This window comes from Bos indicus x Bos taurus, chromosome 14, assembly GCF_003369695.1.
Source record: "Bos indicus x Bos taurus breed Angus x Brahman F1 hybrid chromosome 14, Bos_hybrid_MaternalHap_v2.0, whole genome shotgun sequence".
In the NCBI taxonomy this organism is placed as follows: Eukaryota; Metazoa; Chordata; class Mammalia; order Artiodactyla; family Bovidae; genus Bos; species Bos indicus x Bos taurus.
Genome location: NC_040089.1, coordinates 1,745,092 through 1,771,125, shown reverse-complemented (window position 1 = coordinate 1,771,125; position 26,034 = coordinate 1,745,092). Strand labels below are relative to the sequence as shown.

The following is a 26,034-nucleotide window of genomic DNA, read 5'->3' as shown; positions in this document are numbered from 1 at the left end:
AGGTGGAGCAGGGCTGCCTTGGGAGCTGCTCTTCTTTGCGGGGCGGGAGGTGCTGGGGGGCTCTGGAGCAGGGTGCGGTGCCCAGATGCCCTCTCCAAGTCTGAGGTGAGGCCCGCAGGAGGTCAGTGCTGCTCTAGTCTTGAAACATGGGGCTGTCCCTCACATTTGGCGACCACAGACTGGCCCTTGGTCCCTCTGAGCCTTGGTTTCCTCCCCTGGAAAACGGAAGTGGCCTCTGCTGCTCAGGGTGACTCTGAGGGCTGTGCCGGTTGACAGGGACCTTCCTGGGCCAGGCCTGCAGCAGGCAGGCCCCCGCATCCTGAAAGGGTGGTCTCCTGCCGAGCCCGGGGCCGCCCAGCAGGGAGAGTGTTAGGTGAGGGGCAGGTGGGTGGCTGACGCTGGTGGAGCTTGGGGATGAGCATGAGGCCCAAGGGGCCTTTCTAGGAAGATCTGGCCTGGCACTGGCTCTCCCGAGGGTGAATGGACAGGGCCCTGCACCAGTGTGCACAGGCGAGCACATAGCTGTGGTCTGTGAAGGGGTCTAGGCTGTGCCTGGGTCCAGGGGCGGGCAGGGGGGGGCGGGAAGCAGCCACAGTCAGAGGGGCTTGCAGTGGCCTGGTCTGCATATAGGCGGGGACACCCGTGGGGACACCCTGTCCCCACGTCCCAGAAGAGGCAGCCGAATCCGGGAGTATGGGAGCTCTGAGCAGCCACAGAGCCACCCTTCGGCCATGGACCAAGGGCAGGCTGCCGGGCCTCCGTGAGCCTCATGGTCCTCCTCTGTCAGATGGCAGAGTAGTGGGCTGGGGCATGTGCTGCAGCCCTGAAGGCCTGGGCGTGGCTCAGAGGGGCGTCCCACCTCGTGCTTAGCTGCCATCAGAACCTTTGCCACTCTCCTGACTTTTCCCAGCCGGCTCCGGCCCCAGTGAGGGCAGCCCCAGAGGTGCTGATGGGGAAGGGCTGAGAGCGAGAGGGAGGCTGTTTCGGGCAGCCCACCCCTCTGTGTGCCCGGGGCTGGGCCCTCAGGGGGCACGATGTCTACTGGAGAGACAGCTCAGGTGGAGAGAGGGCCTCTCTGGAGGCTCTGCACCAGCCTCCTTCCTTCCCAGGGGTGGGTGGCTCGGGACACGGGCAAGAGAGGAGGCACGGAGCAGAGCCCTGAGGGGTGAACGGGAGTTCACAGCGGCTCCAGGGTTGGGGGGAGTGACGGCGGCCCCTGAGAGGCTGAGAAAGGCAGAGATGAGCAGGAGGCAGGGCAGGGGGCTGGGTCTGGAGGGCCTGCCCGACGGGGGCAGGGGCTTTAGCAAGGAGTGTCACGCTGAGGTCAGTGGAGCTGGGCGGTGAGAAAGGAGGTGAGAGGGTTGGGGTCCTACAGGGGTCCCACCAGCGTGGCAGAACGACCCAGCCGGCAGGGGGTGGTGGCAGCGGGGAGCTGGGCCGTGGGGGTGGGTGCTGCCTGCCGGCACCCACGGAGTGGAGGTTGTGCGCTGTGTGTGGAGTCCGTCTGAGCCTGCGGAGGCTGTGCTCCTAGGGTGCAGAGCAGTCTTGGGGCTGGAGTCCAGAGCAAGGGCCGCACAGAGGACGGAAGAGAAGGGGTGCTGTAGTCACACCCCGGGAGCCAGGGAGGGCTTAGATCCTGGGGGGAAGGAAGCAAAGGGAGACAAGACCCTGGCATCCCCCCAACCCCAGCCCTACCTGCAGCTGGAGTGTCAAGTCCTGGCTCCGTGGCCTGTGCCAGGCTGTGACCATGGGAAGGTTGAGTAACTGCTCTGAGTCACATCTGAGGGGGCGAGGCTGGGTGGGGACCGAACCTGGCGAGGTACTGGCGGGGTCCACACAGCCTGGCATGTGCTAAACGGTCTGCAGGGCACAGTGGCTGGTGGCGTCGCTTCTGGGATGCGCCCGGAGCTGTGCGGCCAGGATCATGGCTCAGCGTGTGACCAGGAGCAGGAATCAGTCAGTGCTGGAGTCAGGGCTCGTCTGTGTGAGGGCTGTGAGCCACGTGCGGTGCTGGAGTGGAGCTAGGTTAAGGACAGGGCCTTAGGACAGAAGTTCAGGGCACGTAAGGTGTGTGATGGTTTGGGAGAAGACGCGTGGCAGAAACTGACAGTAACCGTGTGAACCACAAAGGAGTAAAAGCCTGGGTGTGGGGTGGGAGGGGCCGGGGCCCTGCAGAGGCTCAAGGCAAGAGGATGGGCGGACAGATGAGGCACCAGTTCAGAGTGATTGTCCAGTCCTCACTGTGAGGAGCGCGGGAAGTGTTAGTCGCTCGGTCGTGTCCTACTCTTTGCACCCCCATGGACTGTAGCCCGCCAGGCTCTTCTGTTCATGGCATTCTCCAGACAAGATTGCTGGAGTGGGCTGCCATTCCTTTCTCCAGGGGATCTTCCCGACCCAGGGATGAAACCCAGGTCTCCTGCACTGCGGGCAGATTCTTTGCCATCTGAGCCACTGGGGAGATGACAGCTAAGCTGAGAGAAGAGCTGACCATGTGGAGGGCAGGGAAAGAGCACTGGGGTAGGACCAGCCTGTGCAAAGGCCCTGGGGCGGCATGCAGCTTGGCTAGGGAGCCCGTCTCTGGCAGGAGGCTGGCCTGCGTCTGCCTGCTCTCTGTGTGGACTGAGGCCCATCTCTCACGTTTGAGGTCTCCGGTCCAGCCCTCCCAGCAAGACCTTGAGATCCCTGACGCCCCTGTCCACCGCTCTGTCACCTGTCCCTTCTCCACACTGTTGAGAACCTGCAGGGTTAGGGCTGTCAGAAGCGACGGGTGAGCCAGGCAGAGAGGAGGAGGAGGGCACGGGCGGGCAGGTGGGCAGCCGGCGGGCGTGTGGCTGCCAGGCCTGACGGGGGCAGATGGAGGCAGATGGCCACGGAGGTTGGGGCCAGAGCAGCCTAGGAGTGGACCTGAGCCACTTGTTCGGCCACCCGTGACTTGTGTGGCTGACCAGGGCCCCAAGGTTGCCCAGCGAGTTCAGGGGCACTGGCTGGAGCCCAAAGTCCCCCTTCCCCAGGGCCCTCCAGCTCCCTGTGTGGAAACGCAGGAGCTGGTTCCAGAGCCTCACCCGGGCCAGCCCCCTGGGGACAGCGGATGGCCTGGCTGACCTTGAACGACTTTCTCAATTTTCCAGGAGCCTGCCTGCCCGGGCTCCGTTCATGCAGCCAGTCACATTGACCGCCTGTCCGTGCTGGGCCTGGCGGAGGGGGGCTCCCGGATGTGAGGACAGCAGGCTCGGGGGACAGACAGGCACCCCCAGCAGTGGCTCGGGGCGTGGACAGCAGCCCTGGTGGGGGGAAGGGCTGTCCGGCTGCAGATGGAGCGGGTAGGAGCAGCTGCGCCCAGTGGGGGGGCCCTGGGGTGCCCGTGCAGCAGCCCCCAGACCATGGACTCCCGAGGAGGGTGAACAGTCCCATCTTGGGGCACGAAGGGCTGCTGTGGCTTCAGGAGGCGACCTGGAGGCTCGCTCTGCATGTGCAGGGTCAGCAACGTGCCACCCAGGTTAGACTTGGGCCGGGCCACAGAGGGGTCAGCTCTGCGGGAGGGGCCACCAGACTCCCCTTGTCCTCTGGCCCCTCCCCCCGGCCCCTCCCCCCGGCTCCAGGACTCACCCCTCCTTCCTCTGAGGGGAGTCGGGTGGGAGGGGCTGCAGGGCCCCCAGTTTGTCTCTGGGTTCCGGATGTAGAGGAACCAAGATCTTTCCTCAGCAAGCATCCGTGGGCCTCCCGCTTTGGGGTCACGCTCACACGGGCTGCACACGGAAGCATGGGAATGGCCGGGCCGGAGCTCAGGGCTGCCCTGGGCCCCCTGGGAGGGGACGAGCCGAGACCAGAGGGCCCTGAGGCGCGTCTGGGCGGACGGAGCAGCGGGGCCAGGCTTGGAGTCTGGGGGCGGACTCGGGGTGCCCAGCGTGGGGGCGGTCTCACATGGAGGCGGCGTGGGCCTCTGAGGGCAGCTGCTGTTTGCAGAGCCCCGGGGTGGGCCAGGGTGGAGGGCTGGGGTCTGTGGCGGGTGTTGAGAGGCCACGGCTGCCCCCCAGAGCCGGGTCCCTGCCCTTGGCTGGTGCTGCAGAGCCACAGGGTCAGGGACAGCTGCCTTGGTGAACTCACCTGTGATGCGGGGGGACCCTTCCTGAAATGGGGCGGGCGCTGTGGCTGGGCTTGCCACACGATTATACCAGTGGGGGACACAAAGACCCTCCGGAGATGAGACCCCGCCCCAGGGACCGCCTGGGGCACTGCGGGAGGGCGGCTGAGGGCTGCTGGACGCGGGGCTCCCGGAGGTGCGGGGGGCAGGCTCCCCCGGCGTCCCCCGCAGGCCTGCCCGCCCCTCACTCTGTTCTCTGTCCCCCCCGGGACCCACAGAGCATGGAGAAGGTGGCCACGCCGTCGGTGACGCTCATCGTGGGCTGCGGCGTGTCGTCCCTGACCCTGCTCATGCTGATCATCATCTACGTCTCCGTGTGGAGGTGACCGCGGGGGGGGTCCCCGGGAGGGGTGACTGGGGGATCCCCGGGAGGGGTGACTACGGGGGGTTCCCCGGGAGGTGTGGACGGGGTAACTGCAGTTGCCTTACTCGTCCTCCCATCGGGGAGGTGGCACCCCCCGCAGGTAGGGGTGGAGCGGTGCGGACTGTCCCCAGGAAGGATGACTGCGCTCTGTGCAGGGGCGGTCCCCAGGAAGGGGTGGCTGGGGCTGCCTTACCCCTTCTCCCATCGGGGCGGCCGTGGGCTGGGAGCCCAGAGCCGTCCTTCCCTCTCACCTTCCCAGTTGGGACCATCCATCACCTCTGTCATCACCCCCAGCCCTCCTGACTGCAGTCCCCTGGATGCTGGTGGGCAGCGGGGGGGCGCAGGGGCAGCCCAGGGCGCTGGGCCTTCCTGCTCCTGCCCAGCCAGGTGCCCACAGGCCTCTCACAGAGGCTCCTTGCTCCCTCCCACCCTCTGAGTGGGACCCGCCCAGCTGAGCACCCTGTCCCATGACTGCTGGGCCCCAAGACCCCGACTTCCGTGTCTGTGGTCTGTCGTCACCTGGATGTGCCAGGCCACTCCCTGAGCCTGGGGGCATGTGTCCAGTGGGAGCCTCTGCCGGCCCTCTGCCCCAGGCTGCAAAGCCTCCCCACCATGGACCCCTGCGCCCGGGTGCTGTCTGACCGGTGTTAGTCCCTGGGTCCCCAGGGGTGGGACAGTGTGGGGGTGACCCCGTCCAGCCATCAGCAGCCCTGGGCTGGGGGCGTGTGTGTGCAGACTCCCTTTCCAGTGGGCCCTGAGGGGCAGGGGTTGGGACTGTGGGTCACCAAGGGTCAACCCAAGGTTGCCCCACCCACTGGGTCCAGCCCGATCCCCAGTGTGTGGGCTCCAAGGGCAGCATGACCGCAGCTGAGGCCCACGAGGAGGGGTCGATGCAGCCATGGGGTGGAGTGGGGGGGGGGGGGCGTGCCTTCCTGCCCCGCCCCCGCCCCCTCCTGCCCAAGGGCAGAGGCACCAGTGACCCAGCAGCCCCTCCTCGGACGTCTGCCCTGACCCACCATGGGCCTGCTTGGCCCCCCAGCCCAGACCCTCCCCTGCAGCCGCTGTGGTTTGCAAAGCACCTCCTTCCGCGTGTGGGGTGGTCAGGACCCCGTGGCCCCTGCCGAGTCGGTGACGCGAGGAGCAGTGCGGGTGCGGTGGAGGCCAGGGCCCCGCAGGGAGGAGGCGGCCCGGCCTTAGTGGCCGCGGCGCCCAGCTCCTGAGGAGCTGAGGCCCTGTTGGGCATGGAGCACGCCACCCGCCCTCACCCACAGGTACATCCGCTCGGAGCGCTCCGTCATCCTCATCAACTTCTGCCTGTCCATCATCTCCTCCAACGCGCTCATCCTCATCGGGCAGACCCAGACCCGCAACAAGGTGAGCGGCCTCCTCTGTGCCCCGGGTCGCGTCGGTGATGGGGAGGCTCCGCAGCAGGGCCCCAGGCCCTGGGGCGCTTGAGGCGGGGGCAGACCCCTGCAGACCCCTCACTGTTCTGGCTGCGGCAGCCCCACGGCTCAGCCTGGAGGGGCTGTCACCTGGCCAGGCGTGGGGACTGGCTGTCTAGAGTCTCCAGTGGGACTAGTGCTCTGCGATGACTGACTCAAGCTCCAGCACGCTGGCCCAGCGTCGGGCCCAGGCCCCCCAAGCCTGTCTGTGCCTTGTGATGTGGTCTCAGAATCGCCAGCTGATGAGCGGGTGGGCTCGGGCCGGGGCTCTTGGGTGGGCTCCCGCGGCCTCCGAGGTGTCTGCAAGTGGGCGGGGAAGCCAGGGAGAGGGGTGTCTGTCCCTGGCAGCTTGGGAGTTGGGTTGGGCAAGCACGCCCCAGGGCCTCAGCGCGCACAGCCTGTCTCCAGCGGTGGGGCAGGTGGACCCTGGGTGGCGTCCGGCCTGGGGACTCGACCGGGTCGCGGCGTGGGCACGGGGCCGGTGAGCCAGCGCCTGCCCGCCGCCTGCCCTCGCAGGCCGTGTGCACGCTGGTGGCCGCCTTCCTGCACTTCTTCTTCCTGTCCTCCTTCTGCTGGGTGTTGACCGAGGCCTGGCAGTCCTACATGGCCGTGACTGGCCGCCTGCGGAACCGCCTCGTCCGCAAGCGCTTCCTGTGCCTGGGCTGGGGTGAGCACTGCAGGGCAGCGGGGTGCCCTACTCGGCCCCCTCCTCGTCCCCCCTCACCCTCCGCCTCCAGTGGCCCCTCCAGCCTCCGCCTCCAGGGGGTCACCTGGCTCTGTCTGAGTGCCAGGTGAGGAATAACCTGGTGGTATGAGTATATCCCAGGCGATGTCCGGGATAAACTTACGATGGGAAATGTTTCCTTCGTTATCTGAAGTCCAGAGGTGGCTGGGCATCCGGCTTTACTTGCTGGCCTGGCAGCCCTCGCCCATTTCTGTGGGTTCTCGTCCTGGTCCACCTCGTGTCCCCTCTCTCACGTGCTCACTGTCACCTTCTGTTCAGGGGCTTCAGAGGCGCCCCATCCCCTCCCCTCGCCCACCTGCAGAGCTGGGCCTTAGACGGTGGGGGTCCGCCCGACACCTTCTCTTTCTGCTCTTGTAGGGCTCCCTGCGCTGGTCGTGGCTATTTCCGTGGGATTTACCAAGGCCAGAGGGTACAGCACCATGAACTAGTGAGTTGGGGCGGGGTGGGACGTGGTGGAGGCCGCGCGGCTCCCCCAGACCCTCCCACCACCCTGGAAGGTGAGGGCTGGCTGGGCACCTGTCTCAGAGCTGAGAATGCCAAGGCGTGGCGCGAGCGGGGGCCCTGGGAGCTGGAGGCCAGGCCCAGGGGTAGCCCTCTGGCCCCTGTCTGCCGGCTCCTCCTCATGGTGGGCAGCAGGCTCAAGAGAAACAGGCCCCAGGTGGTAGGAGCCCCCGTGTCCTCAGCTGCTTAGCCCCCCAGAGCTTCCGTTCACGTCTGCATGACAAAGGGCCCAGGTCTTCAGGAGTCTGTATGACCCCTGCAGCTTCCCTGGTGGCTCAGACGGTAAAGAATCTGCCTGCAACGCAGGAAACCTGGGTTCGATCCCTGGGTTGGGAAGATCTCCTGGAGAAGGGCATGGCAACCCATTCCAGTATTCTTGGAGAAGCTCATGGACAGGGGAGCCTGGTGGACTACAGTCCATGGTTTGCAGCGAGTCGGACACGACTGAGCAACTCAGCACAGCGCGTGGCCCCTAGTTGCCGGGGCGGGGAGGCGCGGGGTGGAACGTGGCGGGGCTGCCTCATGGATGAAGTCACTGAGGCCTTGAAGGCTCAGCCAGCCCAGGTCCAGGGGCCTTAAATGCCAAACCAGGATGCCGTGTGGCTTCCTAGGGTGGGGGGCGAAGAACTGAGGCCTGGGGGGCAGTGGCTGTGGATGTGGGGAGGAAGAGGGCAGCGACGGGCAGAAGGAGGGGCTGCACAGGCCCGGCTCCCTGGGGAGCCCAGGGGGCCGGGACGTGACTAGGCCCTGGGGCAGGCATCCCCTGCACTTGTCTGGGGACCCTGGCGGGGGTGGGGGCTGTGAGTACCGGGAAGGAAACATGGACACTGACCCCACAGCTGAGAAGAAGGAACACCAGTCTACCCGGCTTGGGGCCAGATCAGGCGGAAGTGGGGTGTCACAGTGGGGTTCTGAAGGATGAAGACGAGTGTGTTTGGCAGATAGCATGGAAGCTCAGGGCAGATGAAACAGAACGTGGGGGAAGAAGAGCAGCCCTCCCTGGGCTCAGGGCTCCTGGGGGCCCCCCAGCTGGTGTCCAGGAGACTTAGGGAGATAAGTGTGGTGGCGAAGAGGGCTCAGGTCCTCCCGTGAGCAGGAGGCCTGATGCTGAGGCCTCGGGCCTGCTTGGGTTGAGCGGGCAGGAAGAACTCCAGGCCAGGGACCCAGCCTAACATTTTAGCATGATGCCAAGAGAAAGGGTCGGCACGTGAGGTCGGGGAGGGTCTGCGGGGCGAGGTGGGGAGCCCAGGCCTGGGGGAGAGTCGGGGGAGGGGGACCGTCAGGGCTCCCGGAACCCTGTGCTCTGGACCGATTCCACCCGTGAACTTCACCTGTCCGCCGCCTGGGGGCTCCCTCGAGTTGCGAAGCCAAAGAATTAATCCTGCGCAGTGTCCTCGCTTGCTCCTGCCCTTCTGGGCTTTGCACCTGCCCGCCGGGAAGCTGGTGGGGTCCAGCCTGTGCCTGGGTGGGGTCGTGTCTGGCCACTAACCAGCCTGCCTCCCTCCCCCAGCTGCTGGCTCTCCCTGGAGGGGGGACTGCTGTACGCCTTCGTGGGACCGGCCGCGGCCGTCGTGCTGGTAGGGACCCCCGCCCCTCGCCTCCCCTCGGGCCGGGCCTCCAGTTGCGTCTGCTTCCCCATCGGGGTCGCCCCCGTCACCAGGGGCCGGTGGGGCCCACAGAGCAGCTGGGGCGCAGAGGCTGGGCCAGCGGCCTCCTGTGTCTCTGGGTGCAGCTTGCCTGGTGGCTGTGTAGCAGCCGTGTACCTGTCGGGAGGCCTGTGCGGGTGTGTGACCGTGAGGGGATGGTGGGCAGACAGATGGCCAGGCCAGCAGAGATGCCACCACACCGGGGTTTTTTTCTTCGACTGGTCATTCACTGGAGGAAGGAAGCCCCTTCCCTTGCCCCCACTCCTCCCGGCACTTCCTTTCTGCGGTTCCCCTCCCATTTGGTGAGGATGGCAGTGCCCCGGGCACACAGGGTTACCATCCCTGGGTCACCGGTGAGCAGGGAGAGACTGGAGATCTGAGCCCATCTCGCCCTCCTCTCCCACCTGCCCTCAGGAAAGGGCATCGCTCTGCAGGGTCCTGCTCGCCGTGCTGTGCCTCACTGCCTCATTGTCAGACCTGAGCCAGGCTGGGGGCGCAGACTGGACTTGGAGAGGAAAGTGAGGCCCAAGGCACCCAGGGGAGGCTGAGCCTGCAAGGGATGGGAGATGGGGGAGCCAGAGGGCAGACGGAGTTGGTAGGCAGGATCCGTGGGCGGCCCCCAGGCCCCTGCCCCCAGCCCCAGCCCGCCTGCTCCTTTAGTCTGGAAGACTGGTAGGGAGGGAGGCCCCGTGCTCTGCATTTCAGTGCTACTAGTCAGTGGGCTGGGCCTCCTAAGGGCCTGGGGAGGGGGGTTGTCAGAGGCAGGAGTCCCCCACATCCCTTCCCACTGTGCAAGGAGGGCAGGCATGGTCCTGGTCCTGACCCGCTGTGCACTGCTGCCTGGGGCCCCTCCTGTAACACGGGCTGGTTGTTTGGTTGCTCACACGTGTCCGACTCTTTGTGACCCTGTATGGACTGCAGCACGCCAGGCTTCCCTGTCCTTCACCATCTCCTGGAGTGTGCTCAAACGCATGTCCGTTGATTGGTGATGCCACCCAACCATTTCGTCTTTGGTCGTCCCCTTTTCCTCCTGCCTTCAGTCTTTCCCAGCCTGAGGGTCTTTTCCACATGTAACACGAGCACACGCAGGTAAAGTAGGACACAGAGCCGCTGCAGGCAGGGTGGTGGCCGCTGGTGTCCTGCCCGCCCCGCCCCAGCCATGGCAGAAAACGAGGTCACCCAGGAAAGCCGCTGTCAGCCAGAGGACAGGAGGCAGGGACAGGCCTGCCGCTGTGTGTGCGGCCATGAGCGCTTGGAGCTGAGGGGGCCCAGGGAGTCGGCCTTCCCAGACCTCTGGGCCGAGGGTCACGGGTCCAGGGACCCCTGGAATCCCAGGGTCTCTCAGATGCAGAAACCTGGCTAGGGGTCAAGCAGCCTCTGCAGAGTGGAAGCCTGAGGGGAGGGCATTCCGGGGAGAGGGGAGACCAGGGCCTGGTGGCCGGTGGGGACGCTGGGGACAGCCTGTCTCTGTCGCGGACGGCAGTGTGAGCAGTAGAACGAGACTCGCCTCAGCTCCCAGAAGCACTTCCCGGGGCAGGTGCCCAGTGGTAGCAGGTTCAGAGAAGACCTGTGGGGCGGCGGTCCTGAGTTAAGGTCTCTGAAGGACTGCCCTGTGTGGAGAGCAATGTGGCCCCAGGCGGAGCCAGGATGGGCTGTCCCAAGACGGCGTCAGGTCGGGCTCGAGCTGGGCGAGCTCGTTCGTGGGACGCACATGAGTTGCCGGGACGCTAAGGATGGGGGCGCAGGGTGAGCCTGGGCATGGCAGCAGCTGGACTGGTGGTCACCTGCGGGCCCTTCTGTGGTCTGCGCAGGACAGGTGCCCCGCGGGGCATTACGGCCAGCCTACTCGCGTGCTTGACTGCTCCGGGCAGGGGCTGATTTGCTCCTACCCCAGCCTGACCTCTAGACTCCATCCCAGATGGACTCCTGGCTTCACAAACTGCTCTTGATCCAAGGAGGGGTGGCAGTGGGCCTGGGGACCCATCACATGGGAGATTTGGGGGTCTGGCAGGACCATGTGGGGTGGAGAACCCCCGCTAGGGACTGGGGCTCCAGGAGAGGACGACAGGGCAAAGGGACCAGAGTTTGGGTGGAGCTGGTAGCTCCCCCGTCCCTGGGGGGCTTTGCATCCTCCCCGGAGCTCCTCTCCTCACCCGCGGGGGGCCGTGCGACATCCCGTGCTGCCCGGGGCTGGGGGGCCGGCCCCAGTGCCCCTGGGGCACCCCCCCACACCCACGTCCCCCCGTCCTGCAGGTGAACATGGTCATCGGGATCCTGGTGTTCAACAAGCTCGTGTCCAAGGACGGCATCACGGACAAGAAGCTGAAGGAGCGGGCAGGGTAGGACTGGGCAGCCGCGCCGCGCCCCCCTCGAGGCGGGATGACCCGGAGCCCCTGCCCCCACCAAGTGGGTCGGGAGATGGAGGCACGGAGCCCCTGACAGAGCAGGGGCTTCACGAGTTCTCAGAGGCCATGAAACTGACTGCTTCCCAAGACCCCAGGCCCACAGGGTGGAGGGCGGCGCGCCTAGCCTCTCCCTGCCCCTCTGTGGTCGGCTGGCCCTGAACTGGCACAGCGCCCCATCCTTGCAGTGCCTTCAGCACGGGGAGGGTGCAGGGCCAGGCGGGATGCTCCTCCTGCCTGGGGAGCCAGCCCCGAGAGGGTGGCGCCGGGACAGGCCCGCGGCGCTTGGGCAGGCGGTGCCCAGGGGCTGCAGTGCCCAACCTGGGCAGAGGCACGTGGGGCTGGGGCGATGCTCCTCCAGCTGTAGGGGCCGGGAGCCCCCTGGGGTCACGGACGGGGCCTGTCCCGCCCGAGCGCCGAGCCCTCCTCGCCTCGCCTCTGCCCTGGCCAGTGTCTGTGCGGGGTCCACGCCCCTCCCCACCCCACTCTGTGTCAGTCCTGCCTGGTCTGCGTCTCTCTGTCTCTCTCCCTCGCCTCGTCCTGCTCTTGCATTCCCCGTGAACAGAGGTTCAGGAGCCCTTCCCCATGAGCCCCTGGCAGGCTCTGTCCCGGTTAGAAACCTGCTCTGGGGGAGGCGTGTGACCCTGGAGAGCCCGCGGGGGCTGGGAGCCAGCCGGCCTGGCTGTGGGCCTGGGCCCTGCACGGCCTGGGCCTCTGCTCTGAGTCTGCGAAGTGGGGGCTGCGAAGCGTCAGCCACGCTTGCTCCGGGAACGGTGTAGCACGGGCCAGGATGGCGGCGAGGCTGGGGGCCAGGGCGGCGGCGAGGCTGGGCCCGTCCGCCCGTGGCGCTGTCCTCTTTGTCTCCTGCGGTGACTCCGTGAGGCAGGGTCTGCAGTCCTGCTCCCATCTCACAGCAGCGCAGACCGAGCCTGAGGTTGGGGGGTGGCGCAGGGGGCAGGGGGCAGGTGGAGCAGGGCTGGAGTCAGGTCAGGCCACCTGCCCCGTTGGGCCTCCCCCGGGTGCAGTGGTGCCAGGGCTCAAAAGCCCAGCTGGACTCACCTGTGGGCCTGACTCCAGCACCCCGCCTGCTCAGTGCCAGCCGGGGGGCCGCTGCCCAGGTAGCTCATAGGTGTCCCCCGGGACCATCGAGCGAATCCCTCTGTCTCTGGCTGGGGCAGCGCCTGGTCCTGCCGGATGTGCGGGACCTGAGGGCAGGGACCGTGGCCTCGTCCAGGTGCCCCGCTGCTTGGTGTGAATGTGGGCAGCTCGCGTCACGCTGTGCTGAATGCGGGTGTACACGGGCCCGGGCCGGCCCTGCCTTGCGGTCAGCCGCACCCAGCCTCAAAGCCCACACTCGGCTCTCCCTGCCACCTAGCAGGTCCAGGACCCCGGGTGGAAAGAGACCCAGGGACCCCTGGCCCCCATCCTCACCCATGCCCTGGAGCCTCGCCCCCCCGGACCCTGGTCCCCCAACCTGGGGAGGCTTGGGCTGGACGCCCTCTGATTAGTTTTGGGGCTTCAGCCCTCCTGCTCCCCCTGCCTGTTTCCGTGAGAACAGTTTTGCTCTCGTTTCAGTCTGTTAATTTCACTCGCAGTCAGCTGCCCCGGGCCCCACCTCAGGTGCCCCCCAAAATGTGCCAAGTGTGCAGCCCTCTCTGAGGCTGACGCCGCCTCTGAAGCCGCCGGTCACGCCACGTCAGTGCCACCGCTCGCCCGCACGCGGGCTCTGCGCCCCGCGGTCACGTCTCGTTCGCGTTACGCTTTCTCTGTCTTTCGTGTAGTCTCTGCTGTCCCCTCTGGGCCTCGGCAGCCCCCCAGTCTCCTCATGCTGCGGTCCCGCGGTCCCTGCCCGGCCCGTCTTCTCCCTTCCCGTCCTCCAGGGCCTCGGGGAACCAGCCAGGCCTGAGGGCAGGGAGCCGGGCTGGGCCTCTGGCCGTGAGAACACGGTCTGCTGGTGGCCGTCGTCAGGGTGTGGTCGTGCTGGGGTCACCGTGCTCCGCGTGAGTGTGGCGGAGTGTGGGAGGAGTTGTTTGTTGGTCGGGAGTTGCAGTGTGTGAGAGGCCGCCACACCTGTGGAAACCGGGTGTGTTGGGGCAGCTGGCCTGTTCGCTGACCCCGGCCGCCTCCAGGGGCCACAAGCAGGGCAGGGGCAGTGCAGCCTGGGGGCTTAGATGACCCAGGAGTGTCTGGTCATCTGGTCCCCAGAGACAGAGGTCCCCGGGACCCTCCTGGGGGAGAGCCCGCCTGGCCTCTGGACACTCGGGGTGGAGACGCAGCATCCTCTGGAGGGGGATGGGCTGCTCCTCCGTGCTGGGGTCCACAGCCCGGACACCTGGGGCTCAGCTGAGCCCCTCCGTTGTTCTGCAGGCAGGCAGGCCCGTGGGGCGGAAGACAGCTTCAGCTGTGACTCGGGCTGTGCTGAGAGGCTGTCCTCGGAGCCCTGGGGGACGTACTGGGCAGGTCGCACGGGAGGTCAGTGGCAGTGGGCCTGCCCAGCCCCATTCACGCCCAGACCCCTTCCCCAGGGGCATCTTACTTTCCCACAGGGGCGGCTATGCACCTGCCCCTCCTCCTGTCCAGCGGTCACACCTGGACCTGCACGCCCACCCCCCACACACCCCTCCCACCCTCCGCCAGCTGCGAGGCAGAAACGCTTCAGAAGCTGCAGAGGATGGACTGCAGGCATCTGAGTAATTTACGGGTCCCCAGGCCCCGGCCATCTGCCAGCCGGCTGCAGCACCTGGCTGTGAGCGCCAGGCCTCGGGCCCGGGAGACGGTGACTCAAAGCAGGATGAGGCGTTTCGATGGGGGAGGCCCCGGCCCTCTTGCTCGGATCATGAAGGGGTGGCTGGGCCTGGGGTCCAGCTTGAGAGGGCCTGCCGTGGAAGAGAGGAGGCAGACGGCGGGGCCCTGCCCACCCTGGGGTTAGACAGGCCCAGGCCGGGACGGGGCCGCATCATGGGCTCTGAGGCGCCGGGCCAGATGTGGGCACGGCAGGCAGGCGTAGAGGGTTACACAGCCTGCGGTGCAGGTGCCCGGCCCGGAGGCTTCCGCCTGGCCCCCTTGTTCTCAGCGCCAGTGGTCTGGGGGGCCTGTGAGGCGACAAGAGAGGCCAAGTCTAGCTCTGGAGGCCCGCCGTGTCCAGGGAATGTGCCCCAGGGTGGGGGGCCGTCCCTAGGGTGGCCTTAGGGGATCCCCTGGGAGGAGACACGGGGCTGGCCCTGAGGTGGGGACCCGGGCCCTTGAGACGGCCGGGCAGGGCAGTGGGGGGACGTGGAGGCCCAGGGAGGCAGGTGTGGCCGGCGTGCCCTGTCCGGGTGGATGAGGGCAGTTGTCCCGCGGGGCTGGGCCCCTCAAGGGTGGTCCGTTGCAGGGGTGGCGCAGCCTTGGTGGGATCTCACCGAGCTGTCTGGAGGCCCCGCCAGCTTGGGGCTCGGGGACCTAAGGGGACCCCAGCCTTTCTCCCACCAGCTCCCCCCGTGGCCACCCGCGGCCCTGCCCCACCTGCTCCTGGGGGGAGAGTCCCGCCGGAGCCCCCTGCGGGCAGTCACCGGCCCAGGGGCAGAGCCCACCCTGGCTGCGGTCCTTGGGCCCGGCGGCCCCGAGAGTGGCAGTAGTGGCGAGACGGGCGTCAGGCAGGCGTCCTCACACTGCACCCAGGACCCGCAGGCGTCCTCACACTGCACCCAGGACCCGCAGGCGTCCTCACACTGCACCCAGGACCTGCCGGCGCACTTTCTGTCCCCACACAGCCTGTTGACTCACAGTGTCCCCACTGTGGGGACGAGGAGACAGTCCAGAGTGGCCTCCCGTGTAGCCCATGGGGGTGCAGAGGGTATGGGAGTGCAGAGGGTGATGCCTGCCTCAGAGGTGCTCCTGGAGGACTTCCTGGAGGAAGGGGCAAAGGCTTCAGAGCAGGGTAGCTGCTGCCCTGGGGAGGGCAGAGCAGGGCCCGCCAAGAGGGGGACGCGCCTGTCGTTTCTGTTCCTGTCTGTCTGTTCTGTCCCTTCCCCATATGGCCCTGTCTGTCTGTCGTCTGTCTTCTTTCCTTGTAGGTCTGCTCCTTCCTTCTCCCTGAGGTGTCCTCTGGTCCCCCCACCCCTGACCCCACTGACCCCAACCCTGTCTCTCTGTTCAGTGCTCAGAGGCCTGGCCAGACGCCCTCCCCTGCGGCCCTCCTGCAGTCCTGGCCCTGGGCCTCTGGCTGGGGCCGGGGGCCCTGGGAGGAGACCCCTTCTCCCCCAGCTCACCCCTCCCTGCAGCGTGCGTGTCTCCCTCCTGGGGCCTCCGGGACGGTCAAGCACCTGCATCTTCCAGAGACCCGTCCCCCCAGCCCTCACTGCCACCCAGCCGCTTGGGACCCCCGTCCCATGTCCCCAGCTGCCCCGCGAGCCCCCAGCTGAGGGTGTTGCTGGCAAAGTCGGCTCCCCAGGAGAGGAGGCAGCCGGGCTGGGTGGGGGCGGGTTTCTCCGGTGGGGGGAGAGGGCACGGCGGGGACTGGCCCGGGAAGGGAGGTAAGCCTGAGCCCAGGAAGGGAGGTGACCCGGCCTGTCCCCGGGGCAAGCCCGGCGGGCATCAGGTTCCAGGGCAGCCCTGACGCCCGCCGCGTCCGCAGGGCCTCGCTGTGGAGCTCCTGCGTGGTGCTGCCGCTGCTGGCGCTGACCTGGATGTCTGCTGTGCTCGCCGTCACCGACCGCAGGTCCGCCCTCTTCCAGATCCTCTTTGCTGTCTTCGACTCGCTGGAGGGCTTCGTCATCGTGATGGTGCACTGCATCCTACGGAGAGAGGTGGGCCGGCGGGCAGGGGGGTGCCCTCCCTCCCTGGGCCTCGCAGCGGGGCCAGGGGCCCGCACTGCCCTCCAGGCTGAGGATGAGCGATCAGCCTGGCACTGGACACTGGGAAGCCACCTCCCCGGGGCCGGAAGGTTCTGGAAGGAGGCAGGAAGTGGGGGAGGGGCAGCTTCCTGGGCCCTGACTCTTCTGAGAGACTGGACTTGGGCCCAGCATGCAGCCGGGGCTCAGTCAACACAACAGCTTCTTGTAGAAGCCGCTCCGGTGCCCTGTGCTGGCTCCAGCCGAGATGGGGCTTGTACTCTGGCTGGTGGGGGCCCAGAGGCGGGAATGGCTCCCGGGGCAGCTGGGACTCCCACTGTGGCATTTTCTGGGCTTCTTCGGAAGGTATAGGAGAAGGTTTTTTACCGAACCCTTGCCCGACCGTCTCTTGGCTGGTATCAACGACGGAGGTGATATGCCCTATCCTGGGGGGCGGGAGTGTGACATGCCAGCATCAGACGTTGCTAGACTAGAGCCCACCCCAGGGTCTCGTGGAGGGCAGTGAGCGTGCTGGGCAGCCCAGGAGGCCAGGCCAGAGCGTCCCTCGGTGCAGGGGAGTCCTGAGACCCTGAGGGGCGATCTGTCTTCTGTCTGCTGAGCCGGCGTGGCCCACCCAGCCTCCCTGCCTAGAGCTTCTCCTCTGGGCGTGGACGCCAGGGCCCTGGCCTGGGGCTCTGCACAGCTGAAGATAGGGCCGCCCTGGCAGGGACAGCCGAGCCCACCCCTTGCCCTGCTCACACCTGGGGGAGAGGGGGACGCCCCTCCCCAGGGGCTCCTGCTGCAGGAAAGACAGCAGGGCGGAGCCCTGACGTTTCTGCCAAGGGAGTGGTGCCCCCGCCACCTGCAGACGTCCAGTCGGTCCTGCGTGTCCGCTCTCTAGTCCTGAGGGCCCAGGGAGAGCCTCCCCTGAGACAGGTGGGGGCCGCCCATGCTGGAGCCAGAGATGGCCCAGGCGGAGGTGACTTTATGGACCCACGCTGACGCCCTGCAGAGAGAACCTCGCTCCCTCAGCCCAGCACCTGCTTGGGCCTGTTCCCCTGCACACGTGCATTAAGGAGCCTCGGGACAGCCCCCAGAGTAGCTCGTGCCCACTCACCTTGGATGGACTGAGGCTGCGGTGGCCCGGGTTTCTGGCCCTCAGCCGCCTCGCCATCTGTGAAACAAGATGGGCAGCAACGACAGAGTGACATCCTGGGTCAGGAAGATTGCCTGTGGGCAGCAAAGATGTTGAGTAGAGACGGAAGCACTGGGAAGATGGAGGAGCAGAGGCTGTGTCCCAAGGGGTGAGGGCAGAAGTCAGAGGTGGATTCAGGTGACGGACGTCCCGTGGAGGGCAGGCCACGCCAAGGGTGGGCTTGCGTGGGCTGGCACAAGCTCCGGGCTGTCGGGAGCTCCAGGCCACCCCTTGGGACACTAGACGATGGGCTCGGAAGCCCCCATGTGCGCCTGCAGGGCTGGGCCGGAGGACCCATGGACCGGCCTCCCCTGCCCTCGGTGAGCTCCAGGGTCCCATGGGAGGGGCCTGGCCCCCTGCGCCCGCTCAGCTATGCTGGAGAGGATGGGCCAGGAGGGGCACTCAGACGCCGGCCCCATGGGCACAGGACATCCCAACAGGGGCACAAGCAGGGTCTCTGCCGGCACTCACGGAGTCGGTCGCAGCACGAGGAAATGAGACATGGGGAGCCCGCGGCCGTCCGTGCCAGGGGACAGCGTGTCCTCCGTACCCTCGAGTCCACCGTCTCCTGGGCCAGGCCTGCCCTGCTGGGCATGCTGCAGGGCCGAGCAGACGTTTGTTGGCCGGTCGGTGAGCATGAGATTGGGAGTGTGCTCCGCGTGTCTACAGCCCTGGGGCCAGCAAGACCTGACCGGCCGGGTGGCCGTGTGCATTGGGTTCTCCCAGTCCTCACAGTAGCACAGGCTCAGTGGCCGGGGTCACTGGGCACGTATTCTTGGGTGTGTGCTGGGTCAGTGTCTGGAAGCCCTCCTCCCAGCTCTCCCCACCGTAACTCAGGACACCGCCTCCAGGCAGCCTTCCGTACATAGCCCAGCCCACTCTCCGTGCTTTAGCTTCCTGCACCTTCCTTTATTCCCTGAGCCCCGCCTTGTGGCCTCTGAAGTGTCAGCACCCTGAGGACAGGTGCTCTGCTCACTGCTGTCCCCGCGCCTGGTGCTGTCTGCAGCAGGCGGAGGTGGCGGCCGTGGCTCCCACTCACACAGACCAGCAGCATCCATGGCTAACTCGGTCTCCTCCTCCTCCTCCTCTGCTGCTGCTTCCTGCTCCCGGCCCCTCACTCGCAGCCGCCCTCTCTCTCCCCTCTGAAGAGCCCAAGGCCGTGATGGCTCACCCCTTTCACGGAGCGCTCTGTTCTTGGTGATAAGGGAGCAAGGGCCTGACCCCAGCTGGCCCCAGACATTCAGGGATGTGCTGGCCACAGTGACTCAGGACACATCTGGACACCAGCCGACTCAGGCTGGCGGTGTGGGCTCTTACCCACAGATTCCTAACAGGAGCCTTGCAGCGTTTTCTCAGGGGCCCAGAGCTCCGTGGTTTTTGAGTTTTCACCCCAAGACGGGCATAGAGGAGATCTCAGAGGTCAGAGCAGAGGCCGGGCCCTGGGCAGCTGCTATTGAAGCTGCCCCGCGTGCCGTGCCACGCTCTGGCCCACAGACGAGCAGGTGCCCCTGTGAGCGCCCCCCACCCACCCCCGCCGTGGCACGTGGACCCGTGCAACCCACGATAGGCCTGCCCCTCACCGAGATCCTGCCTGCTGGACTCGAACCTGCCTTCCCGGCGCTGGGGGCGTAGCTGGCCGTTGACTGCCTCTGCTCTCCATCCGCAGGTCCAGGACGCTGTGAAGTGCCGTGTGGTGGACCGCCAGGAGGAGGGCAACGGGGACTCAGGGGGCTCCTTCCAGAACGGCCACGCCCAGCTCATGGTAGGGCTCGGGGCCGGGACACAGGCAGCCCCTGCTCGGCCCCAGCAGCCCCGTTAGGAGGACCTCTGAGCCCAGTTTGAGGCTGGGGTCTCGCCGAGGTGAAACCCACAGTCTGGGGGCGTGGACAGGGTCAAGGGATGAGGGAGCTGGGCGGGGCCGGCGTCCGCCCCGGGCTCATCCTCTGGCGCCAGCCGTGCCCTTTGTCCGCACGCCGCCCTCTGGATGTCAGGCCATGCGCACACCTTCCGCGCCCCCCACAGCCCTCCCCGCCGTGAGCTTGTGCTCACGCATCCCCAAGGGCCTGACTCCTTGGTCCTCTTGTGTTCCACACACCGTCCAGTTTCGGGCATTGCACACCCCTGCCTACTCCTGCTGCCCACTTTGCAGGTCTCACCTCTTCCAGGGAGCCTTCCCTGAGCCCCACCAAGCCGCCTGTTCAGACCCTGGTAACATCCTGGGTGAATTCTCCATGTTATCATTTGGTGCCTGCTGCCCACTGGGTGCCCCCAGCATGTGGGAAGTGCTCGTTCAGTCTTCGGGGTGCCGGCCACCTCACAGGCAGGGCCTTGGCAGAAGCTAGCGGATGGGCTCAGGGAGGCGTTTTCAAGGGTGAGGCAGGGGTCTGAGGTGGGCGGAAGCCAGGTCCCGGATCCCCTGACACTTCTCCTGGCCTCTGACCTCTGGGCAAAGACCCTGTGATCTTTCTCACAACTTGGTCCCCACATTTGCCAGGAAGGAACTTCCAGTCTTAACTAAGGGCCCTGCCATCCCCCGGGGCCCCAAGGCCTGGGAGAAGGCCACTGCCCTGCCTGGGTGGCCAGAGCCGGGTTCCCCAGCCGGGGTGCTCCCTGGAGGCGGGGCGGGGACCACCCTCCTCCGCCTCTCCCACCTCCTAGCCTCGGGGGGTGGCGTGTAGGACGACTGCCGCTGCAGGGGCGGCGAGTCCCGCCCCGGCATGAACGCCTGCGTCCTGACCCCACTGTGCCTATCCCGGGCCGGCTGGCCTCCACTTCCTCGTCCTGAGGGCTGTGGTGGGGGCCATAGGGGTGATGGGGGGCAGGCCTCTTCCTGACACATGAGTGGGTGGGCAGCAGGGGTTCTGGTATGGGACCCTCTGTGTGTTCCATCTCTCTGGACAGACCAGAGGCCAAGGGTGTGAGCGAGCCGTTCCTAATCACAGACGCCCAGAAAGGGAGCGTGCTCACGTGTGCGGGTGCGTGCACACACAGGCGCGGGCACACGGCTGCGCACGCGTGGGCCCGCAGGGGCGCATAGGCTCGCTCTGCGTCAGCGCATCACCCACGGGCACCCTGGACCTGTGGACACCCTGGGCCCTCTGGAGCTTGCACACGCGTGCACACGCACCGCATCACACACGCCACTCTGAGGTGTGGCTGCAGCTCCAGGGCGGCCCTCCTCCCCAGCCTGCAGGCAGCCCTGCCCCGCCCTGCCTCGCCCGCCCTCAGGCCCTCACGCTGCCCATCTCTGTCTCGTAGACCGACTTTGAGAAGGACGTGGATCTGGCCTGTAGATCAGGTGAGCGCCTGACAGGTGAGAGCGACAGGTGGCCCTGGCCTGGGCCCACTGTTTCTTCTTTTCTCCATGCGTCTGTCCGCTGTCCTCATCTCACACCTACCAACCACCTCCATCCCCCGGCCACTGCCCCGAGGCTGCCCGCAGGGTCCCGGGGGCAGAAGCGGTGGGCTCAGAGAGCCGTCCTGAGGCTCAGGCCCAGCAGGGGAGGGGCGTCCGTGCTTGGGGAGCACTCAGCACTGGAGAGCACCTTCTGGGGCTCCCCGACCCCAGCCTGGCCCGTTCTTCACCCCCGCGTGCCCCCATCCTCAGCCCTCTGTCCCCTGTGGGGAGTGTGGCCGAGCCGGCTCTGTGAGGCCCGGAGCGGCCCGCCCTCCTGCCCCCTCGCAGGCCTGCCTTCTGTGTTGCCGTCATTCCTCACTGTTGGTCCATCCGCGGAGGCGGGGCTGGCCGCGCTTCCAGGCTGGGGGCACGTCACTGGGAGCAGTGAGCCTTAGGCGGGTTTCCAGGAAGCAAGTGCAAAACCAGAATCGCTTGCCCAGTGAAAGGAAGCTGTCCAGGTGTTGTCGTATTGTGAGCCAGGTGTCAGGGCCTCGCAGGACCAGCTGGTTCTGTCCCCTCTGACCCGTCAGACATCTGGGAGCATCTTTTCTAGAGGTGGCCGTGGGGAAGGGCGGGGCCAGCCCTGGGTGGGCAGCGTCAGGTGTTGCCAGAAGAACACCAGGAAGGCTTCCTGGAGGAGGTGATCTCTGGCTTGATTCCTGCTCCATTTTCGCCTCATGTGCCAACCTTCCTGAGAGGTGACCCCCAGAGTTGAGAGCATTTGGGGTCTTGGGCCCGGTCCTGTGTGGAGCTGGCCTCTGTGAGCGTCCAATTTGTTTGTCTTTGGTAACCTGGCTCAGCCTGGCCTGTCTCCTTGAGAGGAGTCAGGGGCCAGGGCACAGGGGCCCGCCCAGGCCAGCACAGGGCAGATGGGGGCCCCAGCGAGTGCCCAGGAGGCCTGCAGGGAATCTGCTCAGGGGAGGCCCACGGGGCTAGACCCAGGCTCCAGGTGGACAGCTGGAGGGGAGGGACACGCATGGGAGAGGCAGCAAGGGGACCTTTCCCGACCCTGAACCTGAGACGAGTGGCAGGGAGCAGGTTTGGCAGGGAAATTGGTAGGTTGGTTGGGCCGCGAGGACCAGGGCAGAGCAGGACTGCAGACTGGGTGTTAGTGTTGGCGGTCGGGGTGGAGAACAGAAGGGGCCTGGGACCCTGGCTGTTGGGGAGGACGAGAAGGAGGACCAGGGTGGGCCAGTGCCCACTGGTCTGTGCAGCTTAGAGGAGGAGGAAGCAGGAGCAGCTGACGAGCCAGGGTGTGACATGGGCGCCTGTCCACCGCCGGTGCTGGTGTCAGGCGTGGCGGGGAGGGCGCTCCCTCCAGAGCAGGTTTCCCGAGGACTGGGCCTCAGAGGGCTGTGGGCAGCGCTGCCTGTCGCTTTGCATTTTCTGTGGGCTGGTAGAGGCCGAGCTGACCGGCAGGGACGAGGCAGGCGCTGGGGACGCTGCGGCCCAGATCGGGTGGAGGTCAAGGCAGCCTGGTCCTGCAGCTGCACAGCAGAGAGGCCGGTGTGCGGTCCTACCTGCAGGGGGGCTGTGTGCCACACCGCCAGGCAACACGGGCTGCCCCTGTGCGCCTGCCAGCTGCTGTGGGTGGCAGTCGTCTGTGCTCTACAGGGAGGCACCCCTGCGTGCCAGCCTCCACTGAAGGCACATGGTAGCACAGGCTGCCACAGCACCAAACACAAGGCTGGCGGGTGCCCAGATCAGTCAGCAGCTGAGACCCAGGGGGGCCCGGCGCCACCCCCCTCAGCCACCCTGACCCCCTTGTCTGTCCCCACAGTGCTGAACAAGGACATTGCAGCTTGCCGCACGGCCACCATCACAGGCACGCTCAAACGGCCATCGCAGCCGGAGGAGGAGAAGCTGAAGCTGGCCCATGCCAAGGCGCCCTCCAACTTCAACAGCCTGCCGGCCAATGTATCCAAGCTGCACCTGCACGGCTCGCCCCGCTGCCCCGGCGGGCCCCTGCCCGACTTCCCCAACCACTCCCTGACCCTCAAGAAAGACAGGGCGCCCAAGTCGTCGTTCGTTGGCGACGGGGACATCTTCAAGAAGCTGGACTCGGAGCTGAGCCGGGCCCAGGAGAAAGCCCTGGACACAAGCTACGTTATCCTGCCCACGGCCACGGCCACGCTGCGGCCCAAGCCCCCGGAGGAGCCCAAGTACAGCATCCACATTGACCAGATGCCCCAGACCCGCCTCATCCACCTCAGCATGGCGCCTGACGCGGGGCTCCCGGCCCGCAGCCCGCCCTCCCGCCAGCCCCCCGGCAGCGGGCCCCCCGAGCCGCCCCCCACCCAGCCCCCGCCGCCTCCGCCCCCGCCACCCCCACCGCCCCAGCAGCCCCTGCCCCCACCGCCCCCCATGGAGCCGGCACCCCCAGCCTGGGGGAGCCCGGGGAGCCTGCTGCCCACCAGGGGCCCAGCACGGGGCCCGGGACAAAGACAGAGAATGTCTCCACGCTGTCCGTGAGCTCCCTGGAGGTAAGGGGGTCCAGGGAGCTGCTCCTAGGACAAGGGGAACCTAGCAGGCAAGGCACGGGTGTGTTGGCCCTGTGGGTTTAGGCGAGGGCCTAGCTGGGGGTGCGGGGCGTCCAGGTGGGGTGGCAGCCAGCCTCAGGGAGCCCAAGCCTGGAAAGCCAGGAGGCCAGCGTCTCCTCTGTAGAATGAGCCCCATTGGCAGGATGGGAACCCGAGGCCTGGGCTGGGGCGAGCTTGCCTCCCCCTTGCCCGCCTGGCGTGTGTCAGGGTCCTGCCTGGGAGAGGGGCAGCATCTGCCTCCCTCCAGCCCTGCTCCCGGGACCTGCCGGGCCCACATGGTCCTGTCTGTGCCAAAGACGCGACTAGTCAGGTGGTCGCCCTCGATTGTGGTCTCACTGATTGCATAGGGCTCAGGAGTCCTCAGCCTGCACAGAATCCAGCCCCTTCCGTGACTGAGCAGCGCACCCCCGCCTTAGGCCAGCCTGGGACCTGGAGTTGACCCCCAAGCCCTGCTCAGGCTGTAGGATAAGGGCTCAGGGTTGAGGGGGTAGCCAGCCAGGCCCAGCACCTTCGGGGAGCCCCACCCTCTGCAGTCCGGGCTCCCACCTCGTGGCATGTGCCTTGGGTGATTCAGCCCCAGGGTTCCAGTTGTGTGGCCGGCCAGAAGTGCTACGACCCTGTGTCGCAGTCTCCTAGTCCCTGGGAGCGTGCCCTGGGCTGCCTGAACTGGACACCCTTGCCCAGCCCTGGTTGCCAGGTGTCTCCAGGCAGAGTAGCCTCTAAGGGCCCGGGATACTGAAAGCCATAGCTTCAGTGCAGTTGGAGGTGTGTCCGCCGGGGCTCGGCTGGGAACGGGTGGGCTGGGGCAGCGTGTCCCTGGCCTCCCTCAGCCTCTGGCAGGAGCTCGTGTCTAGGGGATCTGAGGGTATGCTTGCCACAGTGTACACCAACCCCTTCTTCCCACAGCGGCGGAAATCACGGTATGCGGAACTGGACTTTGAGGTGGGTCCTGGTGTACCCTGTCCCAATCACCCGGCCCAGGCCTTACAGCAGGTGGGGAGGGGCTGGGGAGAGGGACCGCCCCCCCTTCCCCACATCGGGAGCCCAGTCCCCAGGAGCCTGCCCAGGTGGGGGCAGGGCAGTCCCTTTCCTGGCTCAGGGCTCGCTGCCTCCCCCCACCCTGCAGAAAATCATGCACACACGGAAGCGGCACCAGGACATGTTCCAGGACCTGAACCGGAAGTTACAGCACGCAGAGAAGGACAAGGATGTGCTGGGCCCAGACAGCAAGGTCTGGAGGGCGAGGGCTGGGGCGGGGCTTTGAGGGGCTGAGCCGAGAGTGGGGCAGGGGCGTGGGCCGGGCATGGACGGGGCTATGAGCCCTTAGGTAAGCCCTTATCTCCTTCCTCTGGTCCTGTTTCATTCATTCATTCATTTAACCTTTCCTCAGGATTGGTGTGGCCCAGCTCTTGCTATACCCTGGAGGGACAGGGCGGGTGGACGGGTCTTTTCTGGGGGCCGGCTGGAAGGGTAGACAGCATGCTGGGCTGACCCTGTCCTGAGCGAGCCTGAGCAAGGCTGCCCCCCAGTGCCAGGCAGCAGCCAAGCAAGGGGTGCTGTGTCCTTCCCGGCAAGCCACTCCCACACCCTTTACTCAGTGGCGGGGGTCGCCGCCTTTGTGCGTCGTCGGGAAAGGCTCTGTGCTCCCAGGCTCCCCACTCTGTGCTTGGGTCTCCCTGCCTCCCGCACCTTCCTGCACGGCCCCTTCCTCACGGCCTGCCTCCTTTTCTCCACGCCCCGTCTGCTCTGCGTCTCCCCGACTGGGCCCTCACCTGTCCACTGCCCACCGGCCAGCAGCCAGAAAAGCAGCAGACGCCCAACAAGCGGCCCTGGGAGAGCCTCCGGAAAGCGCACGGGCCGCCCGCCTGGGTGAAGAAGGAGCTGGAGCCGCTCCCACCGTCCCCACTGGAGCTGCGGAGTGTGGAGTGGGAGAAGTCGGGCGCCACCATCCCGCTGGTGGGCCAGGACATCATCGACCTCCAGACCGAGGTCTGAGCGGGCGGGCGGCGGCCACGCACCGGGCCACGGACGAGGGACGCTGCTCTGCCCGCTCCTGCCGCAGGACGGGCACAGACACGCTCGTGGGCAGCGGGCGAGGCCCGCGCCCCGGCCTCAGGGCGCTCGGACGGCGGCCAGGCAGAGGCCCGCAGTGCTGGGACCAGAGCCAGACGGGACAGGAGACAGCGGCCCCTGTGGGCACAGGGCTCCGGAGGCCGAAGGTGCCTCAGACTCTGCCCTACTCGGGCCCAGCCCTGGCGGGCGGGCAGACAGCCGAGAACAACGGCCAGGCCGGGCGTGGCCAGCGTCCCCAGGGATGCCCGCCTGAGCTGCTGCAGCAGAGGACCAGCCTGCTTGGCCCGGCCGGCCTGGCACCGTTTTTTAGACACCCCCACCCCTCGGAAGCAGCCAGCTCCCCCCCAACCCCTTCCAGGGCCTGGGTGCCCCTCCCCAGACCCAGGTGGAGAGCACAGCCCTCTCCCCTACGCCACCCAGGGCCAGGAGCAGAAGCCCACTCCGGGAAGAAACAGGGGTGGGGAATCTATTTTTTCTCTCCTTTTCTTTTCTTCAATAAAAAGAATTAAAAACCCAAGTTCTCTCTGCCTGTCTCTCTTCTCCGTGCAGCACACACACCGGGACCTTGGTGGGCTAGCAGTGGTCTTCGCCGACCTCGGTGGCCCTTCACCTGGGCGGGGAGGGCTGGCTAGGCCTGGGGGCTCGCACCCACCTGCTTCTCAGCCTGAGCTCTGAAAGGCTGGCTGAGCGAGTGGACGCTGCGGGTCCTGCCTTTCTCCTGTGCTTCCAGCAGGGGGCAGCCTGAACCTCCGCAGGGAGCTGGCAGGAAACCTGCGG

The 26,034-nt window shown here is 67.0% G+C and overlaps 1 protein-coding gene across 1 annotated transcript in view; it reads left to right on the top strand.

The window, feature by feature from the left end:
* ADGRB1 (adhesion G protein-coupled receptor B1) overlaps positions 1 to 25,774 on the top strand; it is a 77,678-nt gene extending 51,904 nt beyond the window's left edge. Inside the window, 14 exon segments of the mRNA XM_027560696.1 lie at positions 4,360 to 4,463; positions 5,777 to 5,879; positions 6,464 to 6,614; positions 7,050 to 7,119; positions 8,704 to 8,770; positions 11,093 to 11,178; positions 15,857 to 16,028; positions 18,914 to 19,009; positions 20,506 to 20,545; positions 22,425 to 23,024; positions 23,027 to 23,127; positions 24,091 to 24,126; positions 24,311 to 24,415; positions 24,982 to 25,774. Coding sequence (XP_027416497.1) covers positions 4,360 to 4,463; positions 5,777 to 5,879; positions 6,464 to 6,614; positions 7,050 to 7,119; positions 8,704 to 8,770; positions 11,093 to 11,178; positions 15,857 to 16,028; positions 18,914 to 19,009; positions 20,506 to 20,545; positions 22,425 to 23,024; positions 23,027 to 23,127; positions 24,091 to 24,126; positions 24,311 to 24,415; positions 24,982 to 25,179 — 1,929 coding nt within the window. The 3' untranslated portion in view covers positions 25,180 to 25,774.
* The last annotated feature ends 260 nt before the right edge of the window (positions 25,775 to 26,034 follow it).